The 13,154-nt window shown below is 38.1% G+C and overlaps 1 protein-coding gene across 2 annotated transcripts in view; it reads left to right on the top strand.

Annotated features, from left to right (window-relative positions):
* ttc8 (tetratricopeptide repeat domain 8) overlaps positions 1–12,719 on the top strand; it is a 30,794-nt gene extending 18,075 nt beyond the window's left edge. For both annotated transcript variants that reach the window (XM_080202438.1, XM_080202437.1), the window contains 9 exons: positions 1,886–1,930; positions 3,439–3,524; positions 3,792–3,879; positions 5,185–5,295; positions 5,425–5,564; positions 6,824–6,998; positions 8,312–8,434; positions 8,536–8,619; positions 11,265–12,719. In XM_080202438.1, the coding sequence (XP_080058564.1) occupies positions 1,886–1,930; positions 3,439–3,524; positions 3,792–3,879; positions 5,185–5,295; positions 5,425–5,564; positions 6,824–6,998; positions 8,312–8,434; positions 8,536–8,619; positions 11,265–11,381 (969 nt within the window). In that variant the 3' untranslated portion in view covers positions 11,382–12,719. The remainder of the gene's footprint in view (positions 1–1,885; positions 1,931–3,438; positions 3,525–3,791; positions 3,880–5,184; positions 5,296–5,424; positions 5,565–6,823; positions 6,999–8,311; positions 8,435–8,535; positions 8,620–11,264) is intronic.
* Positions 12,720–13,154: the final 435 nt, after the last annotated feature.

Below are 13,154 nucleotides of genomic sequence, written 5' to 3'. Positions count from 1 at the left end.
ATCACTCTAGGGCACTCTGCAGTGCTTAGAGTATTGGAGATTCTTTCTGAAAATCCTGCTTAAAATTGGCGGGGGTTACTCCAGTTTTCACGCAAATTCAGCACTTAGAATGTTTTTGGGAGAATCACCCCCTGGGTATATAAGATGGACCTATTTTCAGTTATATTGGTAAAACTAGACCAGGTTACTGCTCTTGAATGTGTTAGGTTTCATTAAACTGGGGGAAAAAGTTTTAAAATGTTGCCCAATTGTGCTGTTAAGTTTGAGCAGAAACTTGAAATTGTTGGACACTTCAGACTTTAAACTCCCACTTTAAAGATTTTGGAAATTTGTTTTGTTTTTAAAGCTAACCATTTTAGTATTTTGTGCTTGGTGAATGTAATTATGACACTTCTACTCCAGCAGTTCCTTTCATAGAGCCAAGAATTAGGGTCTCCCACTAGGCCGTATTTCTACGGTTTTGAGGCGCATAAAAGGTGATTGCCACAGTCAGACAAGGGTCTCAAATATTCAGAAGCAGGGAATCTATGATGCAAATACAACCTTGCTGTAATTCTAACTCTCAGTTGTGCACAATTAAATTAGTGCCAAACTCCAAGAGAAATTTGGCAGCCAACAGGATCCAGGCCGTTAGAAGGCCAGGAAGATGAGTATAAAACATTTTTTAATGGCGTCCTTGTGGGCCAGAAGGAGCAAGCTTTTTTTCAAGTCCCAGAAGGAAATTTCGGCCCTCACCATCTAGCTTCACCCCCATTCCATGGTCACAGTTATCTTCAAACCTTAGTGCTGTTCTCTTGTATCCACTGGCAGCTTCTGTCACCCAAAATCCTGTTACTTATAACCCAACCTATCTCTGGAAGTCATTGAGGCAAATAGATTTGCAGGCTGTGTCTCTTTTCTCTTGAGAAAAGAAGGCAGAAGGATTACCTAATGGAGACTTTTAAAATTATAGAAGGTTTTGATAGAATGCCTACTGAGAGAATGATTCCACTTGTGAAAAGAGCCTTACTAGAGGCCATCCATATAACAGCACTCCAATAGGAAAATCAGAAAACTTCTTTACGCTCCAAAAATGATGAGAATGAGCGGCTCGTTGCCACAGGGAATGGTTGAAGCAAATAGCAAAGATGCGTCTAAGGGGAAACTAAAGAAGCATATGATAGAAAAGGGAAAAGTGGCTTAGAATGGCAGGTTTAGATGAGAAAAGATGGGAGGTGGCTCACATGGAGCATAAACGCAGGCATGTCTGGTTAGGCTGAAGGGACTGTTTTAGTATCATATTTCCTATATAATCTGATATAAATAAGGTATTTCACTTTTTAAATATTCATTGCTGATAGCAAGGCCAGCATTTATTGCGCTTCAGAAGGTGGTCATACTGCAGATAAATGAAATTGGACCCAACTAGTGAGGTCCTGATGTAGGCATCAGCCTGGGGCCCTGAGTGAAATCAACAAAAAGAAAGCACCTTTTATGACCACAGGGTATCTCAAAGCACTTTACAACCAGGTAAGTACGTTTTAAAGTTACTATTGTAATGTAGGAAAGATGCAATGAATAAGTTATTCTTAACGAAAGATTATTGACTGAACATGGAGCTTCCTTAAACAGTCAAACCACTAGTGTAAAAAGCATGCATAATGCAGTTCTTCTGTAAAAATACAGAAAATGGGCTAGGTGTCTTTAATATTCTGCCATTTGTTATAATACTTAAATAAAGGACTTGTGTGTGCTGCAATAATGAAATGGGGACCCAACAAAAAAAGATGCCTGCCAGATTTCTCCATCCTCCAAGCAAGAGAAGTGTTCATTTTTTCTTATTATAGTGTATAAATGTTGGATTTGAAAAATGCTAAACTACTGTGCGTTAATGTGTATTTTTCAGGCACTGTTTGAATATATTTTCCATCATGAAAATGATGTCAAAACTGTAAGTTATCTATAAATACCTATCATAGAATAAAACCATAGAATTTCTACAGCGCAGAAGGAGGCCATTCGGCCCATCAAGCCTGCACCAGCAACAATCTCGCCCAGGCCCCCTCCCCGTAACCACAAGTATTTACCCTGCTAATCTGTTTAGCATCCTGCTTAGCACCCTGCTAAAGTGTTTGGGGGCATAGCTCAATGGTATTTGATTACAAGTTAAGAGGTCTCTGGTTCAGATCCAGAAGCCCTCTTTTTTTCACACAGAGAGTGGGGAGTGTCTGAAACAAGCTGCCAGAGGTAGTAGTAGAGTCAGGTACAATTTTGTCTTTTAAAAACTATTTAGATAGTTACATGGGTATGATGGATATAGAGGGATATGGGACAAATGTAGGCAATTGGGATTAGCTTAGGGGTTTTAAAAAAGAAAGGGCAGTGTGGACAAGTTGGGCCGAAGGGCCAATTTCCATGCTGTAAACCTCTATGGCTCTATGATTCTCATCCCCCTGACACTAACTGCAATCACAGAATTGCAGTTTCTATCATGGGTTTATTTCAGTAATGTATGGGCACGTAACTGATAAAGTTGAACATAGAAGCGTGGCTGAGTGGTCTTTGTAGTGTGACTGTGTGGTTTATGGTGCTGGATTCAAGTTCTATTTTTAAGGGGCAGCACAGTGGTTACTACTGCTACCTCACAGTGCCAGGGACCCAGGTTCAATTCCAGCCTTTATTGTCCCAAGATGTGTAGATTAGATGAATTAGCATGGTAAAAGTGTGGCATTATGGTGATAGAACAGGGTAGACGGCCTGGATAAGATAGTCAGAGAGTTGGTGCTGACTTATTGGATTGAATGGCTTCCTTCTGCACTGTAGGGATTCTGTGATTCTATAATATGCTGAAGGATAGACATACAATAATTCATTTTCATAGATTTTCTTCAATTATCACTCTCAGCACAGAGCTTTGGTGGGAATGCATATTAGGAATTCCAGCCTGGAGTAATTGCATCTCTTCAATTTTCCACAAGTAATGGTGCAAATTTACAAATGTTCCTTTGCAATTTCTGCTCCTCATTTACAATTAGTCACGTTTGAAGCAAGTTTTAAATTTCAAGCCAGATTATATTGTCTTGTCATATCACTAGAGTGAATGATGATTCTGCCAGTAGAAACTTTTCGTGTAGTAATTGCACTTCCCACTACTAGCAATCTGAGGCACCTTCCATTTATCACGGAGAGGTTGACCAGACTGTGTACAGATGTAAGATTTTAATATAAAGTAGTTCAATAATTTTAAATCAAACATTAGATTAAAAATGATAAAATGTATGCTTTTAAAATGAAGAACTATCTTATTACTTGGTGCAGTGTTTCAATTACCCCTACCCTTTTTCACCTGAAGATTACACCAGTATAGGGCAATTAATAAATGCTTACTTGTTAAAATATTCTTAAATTATTAGCTTAATAAAGCTTTTCAATAAGAATCGGAACATTTTGTTTTGGCAGGCTTTAGATTTGGCAGCCCTAGCTACTGAACATTCCCAGTTTAAAGATTGGTGGTGGAAGGTACAAATTGGAAAATGTTACTACAGGTAAATGGACTTAGATTTACATCTGTGTCTAATTAAAGAAGACTAATACTTTGTATGTGATTGTTATGTTCACTGTTTTGTATAGTATGTAATGGGGGGGTCACTGATTCATAGATACTGTGCATCCATTATTATATAAACATTTCAATAAAGCATTATCATTTTGAATACAGGAAAGAGGTAATACAAAGCATGACAAATGAATGGATACTTTTAACACATTCTACAATTTTAAAACTATATTGTCTGATTCTCTGTTCCTGAAAGATTGGGTTTGTATCGTGAAGCAGAGAAGCAGTTTAAATCTGCATTGAAACAACAGGAAATGGTTGATACAGTTCTTTACCTGGCAAAGGTGAGCAGCTATATGATATATACTTCTCAATGTCTGGGCCAGATAAAGTTAAAGTTTATTTATTAGTCACAAGTAAGGCTTACATTAACAGTGCAATGAAGTTACTGTGAAATTCTCCTAGTTGCCACACGCCATTGCCTATTCGGGAGGGAGAATTTAGCATGGCCAATGCACCTAACCAGCATGTCTTTTAGACTGTGGGAGGAAACCAGAGCACCCGGAGGAAACCTACGCAGACCATGGGGAGAATGTGCAAACTCAACTCAGATAGTGATCCAAGCTGGGAATCGAACCTGAGTCCCTGGCATTGTGAGGCAGCATTGCTAACCACTGTGTCGCCCCACATTGTGGTAACAGGACATTTAAATTGTCTACTGTTAGTTGGTTTTGTTACAGCACCCTTCAATTCAAAATAAATCTTCCCACCAATTTGCTGAATGAGCGAACTGGTAATGGCAGAGTGAAGGACACAAGACATCTCGGAGCTGAGTGAACAGAGTAACCAACGGGCAATCTGTCTCCTTAACGTGTTATATTTAACAATTGGGAAACACAAAGGAAGCAATGAGGAGGAGGATGAGTTAAAGGAAATGAATTTAAAGTAGAATTAGATACAGAAAAGGGAAACAGACTGAACGAAGTATTGGAGTAAGAGACAGAGGGAATAGACTTAGAAAAATAAACTTTAAGATTAGGCGCATTTAAAATCTCTGAAAAATTAAAAACCTGAAGGATTTAGACCCCACTTTCTATCACTGAAAATTTGTTAATTTTCAGTGCTAGAAAGATTGATCAGCAAGCATTAATACTTGCACATCATTAAAGGGTAATTGCGCGACTGATTACTAGCTCTAAATATCTGCTGAGATTTTAATTTGTATCTATGGTGCAAATACAGCAACATCACAACATTTAATGCCTGTTGGTGCTGAGACACAGTAAGAAGCCTCACAACACCAGGTTGTGAGGCTTCTTACTGTGTTTACCCCAAACCAGCGCCGGCATCTCCACATCGGTGCTCAGACAGATATTGATATGCCATTTTGAAAAGCTAACAATGGAATGATGCAATTTGGGCATCGACCTTTCAGTGTTCACTTTAATCTACATATCTGTCTTTTGCCTGAAGATTTTTTAAAATCAGTTATGAATAAGTTACTACAAGTGCCATTTGTCTCACCAGGAGCACCACATTTAGCCACATGTGCTATTAAAAGTAGTTATTGGACCAATTTTGAATAGGTTAAAGGAATTTGCATAGAAATTCTTGTACCTGCTTAAATAGTTCTCAATTCATTTGAACAGGTTTATATTCGTTTGGACCAGCCATTGACAGCATTAGGCCTTTTCAAGCAAGGACTAGATCGTTTCCCTGGAGAAGTTACGCTGCTCACTGGAATAGCTCGTATATATGATGTATGTGCATCATATAATTTGTCTATTCTGTATTCGGAATTTAGAAATCTTTCCAAAACATATTGCATTGACACTTTGTCTTACGTTTGACACTTTATAATAAATTGATGTTATTCTTGAATTCAACAGGAAATGAACAACATTGTATCAGCCACTGAATATTACAAGGACGTTTTAAAACAAGATAATACTAATGTAGAAGCCATTGCCTGCATAGGGAGTAATCATTTTTATACAGACCAGCCAGAAATTGCACTACGATTCTATAGGTGAGACCATTAGCTGTATTAATGCATCTGTTAACTTAGCTATAGATTTTGACTACCAGATCACTCAAAGAAAACAGCTAGAGTTAGGATGGGGAGATTGATTAGCTTTCCAGAGATGTTTTCCTTTGTGATATCTGGTTCTCAGTGCATTGGCCTGTGTTACTGAGTGATGATGATTTTTGGATTCAGACTTGGCTTTGGTGGAACCTGTGGCTATAAGCTTATTGGAACCTACTATCTATGCAAAAGTAATCTTCATTTGGGAAAAAATATACAAGAGCACCAAAATGAAAGCATTGCTGAGATCAGAAACATGTCTCCAACTGAACAGTAATCTGACAAAACAGATCATTGAACCCTTGTAGAACCTGCCTCCTTCATTCCTTTGACCTTATATTGGACTTGATTTTAATGGGCAGTAGGGAGACCAAACACAGCAAAGTAAGCACTTGGTCACCTGGGAACTGTAGCAGGGAGGTTCAGCAGATTTTGGTAGCCATGTCTGATTTAAGATGCTGTTTAAATCCTAATCTGCCTGACCCATGAAAAAAACAGAACTGTTTTTATTAATCCTGTCTCACTAGGATTCTGGGCTTTGGTTCACAGCAAATTTGATTTGATTTATTATTGTTACATGTATTAGTATACAGTGAAAAGTCTTTCTTGCACACTATACAGACAAAGCATACCATTCATAGAGTAGAGAAGGAAAGGAGAGGGTGCCGAATGTTACAGTCATAGAATAGCGTTTTAGCAGCATAGAGAGAAAGTAAAAGATAGAATTAGAGGGTATGCTGGGCACATCTAGCGAGAAGCTGCCTCGCTCTGGTACGAAAAACTAAAGCAGAAGTGGACAATGGCCGGTAGTCCCGACCTGGCTGGGAATCTGCCACTACTAACCCATTCTAGCTTCAAGATAATTTGGCAGCTTCGGCCTCTGATGATGTCAAGAGATGTTTGCTCATAGGATAATGGAAACAACTTCACCTTGAGCTCTTTAGCTCACTTCCTAGCAATGTGGCAAGTCACAGGCAAGTTCTCCCCAGGAAAACCTTGTGGAATTTCAAGAAAATAAATACAGATTATTTGAATATATGACATGTCATAAATTCTTCCTTTGAATTAACAAAAATCACAAATGGGCAGAATAAATATTGAAATGTAATGATTTACTATGAATATCAATATCGAAAATGTTAGGCTTATAGAGTTCAAGGATTTACTTTTAATTCCATTGAAAATGATTCTCTTCTCTTCAGGCGACTTCTCCAAATGGGTGTTTATAATTGTCAGCTCTTCAACAACCTGGGGCTCTGCTGCTTTTATGCGCAACAGTATGACATGACTCTGAGTTCATTCCAAAGAGCACTCTCACTGGCTGTGAATGATGAGGAAGTGGCTGATGTTTGGTACAATCTTGGTCATGTGGCAGTGGTATGTAATGATTTTATTGTAAATCATTCTCATTTCTTCCTTTCCAGTAACATAGAATATGCAATAAGAAATTGACCATTTGGCCGAGCCAGAACATGCTGCTCTTTATGCTGCATTCTTGCCAAAGTGATAAACAAATGGGTTTGGAAAAACTAGATCAATGAAAAGTTATAAAAGAATGTTAATTGATAATAAAAAATGATAGTGATATAGTCAACTATAATTTTTAAAAATAATTTGACAAATAGAAATGGTCGTCTTTTTTAGACTAACGCTATCCTTTTCTGTTTGTATCCTACTCATAAATCATGTTCAGGTGACTGCTCATTAATGTATTTACAGCAGCACTTAAATATTTGTTACTGAAGATTGTTACTGAAAGTGTAATATAACCATGTCCTTGAAGATTTTCTGAATCATTTTGCATCTTAACTTTTTTTAAAAAAACTGATTGATTGCATACTGCTGAAATGCACTTATGATAATTTTGACCTGCAGGTCAATTGATTTTGTCAAAGATAGCATTAAGTTAGATATCAGCATGCATAATATGTTACAGTAATTTTTTTACATCCACGATTTTAAATCTGAGTCAGCATTGGTTGCGGGAAGTGACATGGGGAAGAAATCTATAGTCCCTTAACCTTGCTGGCACCGGACCTGGATGATTCTAACTCCTGGGCATCGTTCTGATATTTCTTAGAGGAACTGCCCTCCTGATCACTTCAGGAAATGGACGGTGAGCTAATTTTTGTGGTGAAATTTCCAGGGGACGGCTCAACACCTGTTTAAAGCAACAATGCACCTCTTAAAGTGGTGTTGCGTTCCTTGCTGTCACATGCTATACTGTTTTGGGGATTTCACAAAGTTACAAGCTGCCATACGACATGGACGTCACTCACAAGGCCAACATTTATATCTCTTGAGATGGCGGTGGTGAGCTTGATTATAACTGAGTGGCTTGCTAGGCTAGTTCAGAGAGCACTTTTGGGCCAACCACTAATTTCATGACCATTATTACTGATGCTAGATTTTTATTCAGGATTTATTTAATTAATTGTATTGAAATGCTGGAGAGTGTTTATTGCAGAGCAACAAGCTATATGGCCTAATATGTCGCTGTCACATTTACATGCACAAAATAATGAATTCCTATGCATTTTTTTAAACCACCTAATAAATTATTTAGTAAATTGCAGTTCCAGATTGGTTTATAAGATAAATAAGGTCATTTGATCATTTGTTGTCTTTCTGACTGATCTCGAGTCTTGCTTTGTGTGTTTTTTTGTAACTGAATATCACATTGCTTTTAGGGAATAGGAGATATGAATTTGGCCTATCAGTGCTTTAAACTGGCTCTAGCCAACAACAATGATCATGCTGAAGCTTACAACAATTTAGCTGTCCTGGAGATGCGCAAAGGTCACCATGAACAGGTGAGCAGCCAGAATTATGATGTCATGCATGTAGAAAAAAATAATTTAAAAATAGACTATTACTTTGTTCCATGTATCTAACTCTTTGTCCGTGTTTTCAGGCCCGGGGATTTCTGCAGACAGCTGCAGCACTGGCTCCTCATATGTATGAACCACATTATAACTTTGCAGCCCTTTCGGATAAGGTAATCAATATTTAAAAAAAAAATTGATCTTGAGATTTAAATGTCAATTTTACATTATTTTGTTCCCAGCTGAGAGCTGCCATCAGAAATGCACATTAGTGAAATGCTTATCTTGTTGATCTTAACCAGGGCGCTGTAGGGACACCGCCATTGCCCACAACATCCCTAAATTGTGAAGTTTTAAAGACCTTTACCTTTAAAAGAACATTGTGGTTTTTAAAGAAAGTTCTGAATGATTTTGATATCCATGGTTCAAAATTATACAGGGAGACTTGGCAACATGCTGGCACAGTGGTTCGCACTGCTGCCTCACAGCACCAGAGACCCGAATTCAGTGCCTGGTTTGGGTCACTGTCTGTGTGGAGTCTGCACGTTCTCCCTGTGTCTGTGTGGGTTTCCTTCAGGTTCTCCAGTTTCCTCCCACAGTCCAAAAGATGTGCATTGACCATGCTAAATTCTCAAGAAGACCACTGAAATGGGGCAGTTAATAATTTGTTTCCAATTTGTATGTTATGCAATGTGACAGACACAAAATAAGAAAACATAAGAACATAAGAAATAGGAGCAGGAGAAGGCCATCTAGCCCTTCGAGCCTGCCCCGCCATTCAATAAGATCATGGCTGATCTGTCGTGGCTCAGTTCCACATTCCCGCCCTCTCCCCATAACCCTTAATCCCCTCGCCTATCAAAAACCCATCAACCCGCGTCTTAAGAATATTTAGCGAGGCAGCCTCCACCACCTCAATGGGCAGAGATTCACCACCCTTTGAGTGAAGAAGTTCCTCCTCAACTCCGTTCTAAACCGCCCCCCCTTTATCTTGAGGCTGTGCCCCCTAGTCCTACTGACATTTCTGAGCGGGAAGAGTCTCTCCACCTCTATCCTATGTAATATTTGTTGAAAAAGAACAGCAACACAGATATAAAAACAAGGGACCAGAAATAGTAAAATATGATTGGAAATGCGTAATGTTGTAAAAATAGGCCAGTCACTCTGGAGTCAAGATTAGACGAAGAACAAATTAAAATGACGTTGGAATAAATAGCCAAAATGGGGGAAAGAGTCAGAAACGACCCTAACCCGCAAGGATAAGTGAAAGTAGAATTCACACAATTAGCCTATTGTGCCTAAAATAATATATAAATAAAGAGTCCTATTTGAATAATAACATCCCTGCCAACATTTATTCCTCAACGAGTACTAAATAGATTAACTGGTCATGAAACAACAAAGATGAATAACAATGTTTGTAGTTAGATAGAATATCAGAACATTCGTTTTAAAGAAAATAACTATTTTGTTCATGTTTGTACATGCAAATGACAAAATGCCTATTTATAGCCTAAAAAGTAAAAAATATTATTTGTGATGGTCTTTCAACCTGATTTGTAAAGGAAGTTGTACAATAATCAGCAAGTTATAAACAGCAAATAGAATTTTTTTTTACCCTGTCAAAGGCAATATTAAAAATGTTTACTGCAGATGGATGTTGCTGCAATGTTTTCTTTTACACACACAATCATTTATAAAGCTCTTTTCATGTTCCCTTGTAGAATGACCCAAAATGCTTCACAGGCAGTGGATTACTCTTGAAGTGTAGTTATTTATATACAACCACATCTGAAAAGCAGTAAATAAATTCTCCCTCAGTGTACCCGAACAGGCACTGCAATGTGGCAATAGGGAATTTTCATTGCAGTGTTAATATAAGCCTACTTGTGACAATAATATATAAAGTATGGAGGAATCACATTGGCAAGAGAACCCTGCCCTTAGGTGTTAGAAGGGGTTTGGGTTCGGCGTAGTCATGATGTCAATTCATGTTTGCATTACACTGTGACACTCTCGGGTAAGTAATCCGCAGGCTGTCATAACTATACCCAAGTGTAAGTCAACACTTTAGAAGAAAACATATAGTCTTTCCAAAGATGGTCAAATGGGCTTTTTGGAGCATTATGTTCTTTTAAACCATATTGTCTGGTAGCAATTGTTGGATTCTGTCTTCTGTTATTTCACTTGCACCTATTTTAGTCCAGTACTTTGTGAAAATTCTTGATGTAACTTAAAAATTGTAGGTAATTCTGCTTTTCGAAGTTTTGCGAAAAACTAATTTAAATAAATTCTCATGCATTTTTAATGATCCCACCACCTTCCTTCTGGGTGTCCTACCCAATAATATTTGAGCCTATGAGTAAGGCAGCCAGATCAATGAAGGTAAGTGTTGCCCATATTTTGTTTACTCCCCTTCCCAACCTCATGGCATGATTTCCATCAGACAGGGAAAGGTTTCACATTTGAGCTCTTGAGCACATTGTCAAACAATAGAAAATAGATCAGCACAAGTGCCAGAAATCAGATGAAAACACTCCAATCTCCCAGGTCAGAACCACTCAAATCTAAGGTGCTCTGCAAATCAGTCATCTAATCTGCAGTTTGCTTGATTCAACAGAGGAGACTGCAAGACAAACACTAAATGCTGGTTACCTGATGATACTTTAAAAATGCAGAGATAACCCTTGACAAATACTTTATTTAGAAAGTAAAATAAGACCAGAATATTTGCTGCTACCCGCTTTTGAACATTTAGCAGTGTGTGGTACCTTAATGGATGATTTATATTAGAGCTACATCTGTTTGTCTCTTTCAGGTTGGAGACCTTCAGAGCAGTTATGTGGCTGCACAGAAATCAGCAGCTGCATTTCCAGAACATGTTGACACTCAGCAATTAATCAAACAACTGCAACAACACTTTGCCATGCTTTAACTGTCACCATTACATCATGATCTTGGGATGGTGTATTCTTTGTTGTGAAAGAAGAGATGTTACATAATTTAAATTTAAATATTGCATGTCATGACAGTACAATTGTTAATTTAGTGATTTTATTTTTCTACCTCAGATATTCTGAGAAACAGGACCGAACTTTTACCCTGAAGTTGGGAAACAGGTGCCTGGACTGTTTACGTGTCCCAAATCCACCCTGAGGTGAAAACCACAACCCTTTGGGATTTGGACTTGGGCACGCCCTTCGTTGGTATGGAAACAGGGTTCCCAGTCCAATTAAAATGGTGTGCAGGCTCTCAAAGCTGGAGGACCTTTCAGAATCTTTTCAGCTTGAGAGAAGTATAACTGAGAGGGCAGTTTCAACACAGCACAAATTAAATAAGACAACAGAATACAGAAAAGGCAGCCAGGCTATCACTGTGGTGGCATGGCTGAATCTCTTGACCTGGTGGCCTTTGGCTGCACCTGTACCCACGCAAACAGAAAAGGCTTGTAGGTTTACCTGGACTGCTGGCAAACTGGCCAGCTGCTGGATATCCACTGCCAGACAGTTAAATGGCCCCTGTTGCATTGGGAAACTGGAGAATGACTGGAAAAACCCAGGCCTCTGAACCCACCTCCCATCTAAAATGCCAACACCGGGAATGGAGTTGAGAAATCAGCATTTGACCAGTGCCAGAATTTTCACACTCAGTCTGCCACTGTTTCTGACCTTAGTGGACCCTGGAAATTCATTCCCAGTGTTTCATACAGGAAAACTCTGAAGTTAAATTAGTGGAGCCATTCCTGAGTTGGCTTGGTGTATATGTGAATTGGTGCAAGACCTCCTCCATGGAATTGTCACTGACATCTGCAATTTCAATGTGTTGTACTGTACAATAAAATTCAAATGATTGATCCTTTGTGACAGATTCTCCCTGTTATAGGGACAGAGCAGTGAATTTCTTAATACACCTGCCATAACTTGCTGACAGAATGGTAGTTGGGCCATTAGTTAAGGGTGACCTGCAAGTAGATTTTAAAATTAAAAGTATTTTGAAAACTCAAGAACTCATGAAACAACAAAGATGAATAACAATGTTTATACTTAGATACAATATCAGAACATTCCTTTTAAAGAAAACAACTATTTTGTTAAAGTTTGTCCGTGCAAATGACAAAGTATCTATTTATAGCCCAAAAAGTAAAAAATATTATTTGTGAAGGTCTTTCAACCTGATTTGTAAATGAAGTTATACAGTAATCAGCAAATTAAAAACAACAAATAAGATTTGTTTTTTACCCTTTAGAGGCAACATTAAAAATGTTTACTGCAGATGGACGTTGCTGCAATGTTTTCTTTTACACACACAATCATTTATAAAGCTCTTTTCATGTTCCCTTGCAGAACAACCCAAAATGCTTCACAGGCAGTGGATTATTCTTGAACTGTAGTTATTTATACAAAACCACATCTGGAAAGCAATAAATAAGATAAATGACTAGTTAATCTATTTAGTATTCATTGAGGAATAAATGTTGGCTGGGATGTTGTTATTCAAATATTTTATTTATATATTGTTTTAGGCACAATAGGCTAATTGTATGAATCCTACTCTCATTTATCCTTGTGGATTAGGGTCATTTCTGACTCTTACCCCCCTTTTGGCTATTTATTTCAACATCATTTTAATTTGTTCTTCGTTTAATCTTGACTCCAGAGTGACTGGCCTATTTTTACGACATTACGTAGTTCCAGTCATATTTTACTAT

This window comes from Carcharhinus amblyrhynchos, chromosome 14 (genome assembly GCF_965287045.1).
Source record: "Carcharhinus amblyrhynchos chromosome 14, sCarAmb.v2.hapA, whole genome shotgun sequence".
In the NCBI taxonomy this organism is placed as follows: Eukaryota; Metazoa; Chordata; class Chondrichthyes; order Carcharhiniformes; family Carcharhinidae; genus Carcharhinus; species Carcharhinus amblyrhynchos.
This window is presented reverse-complemented; position numbering and strand designations above follow the sequence as displayed.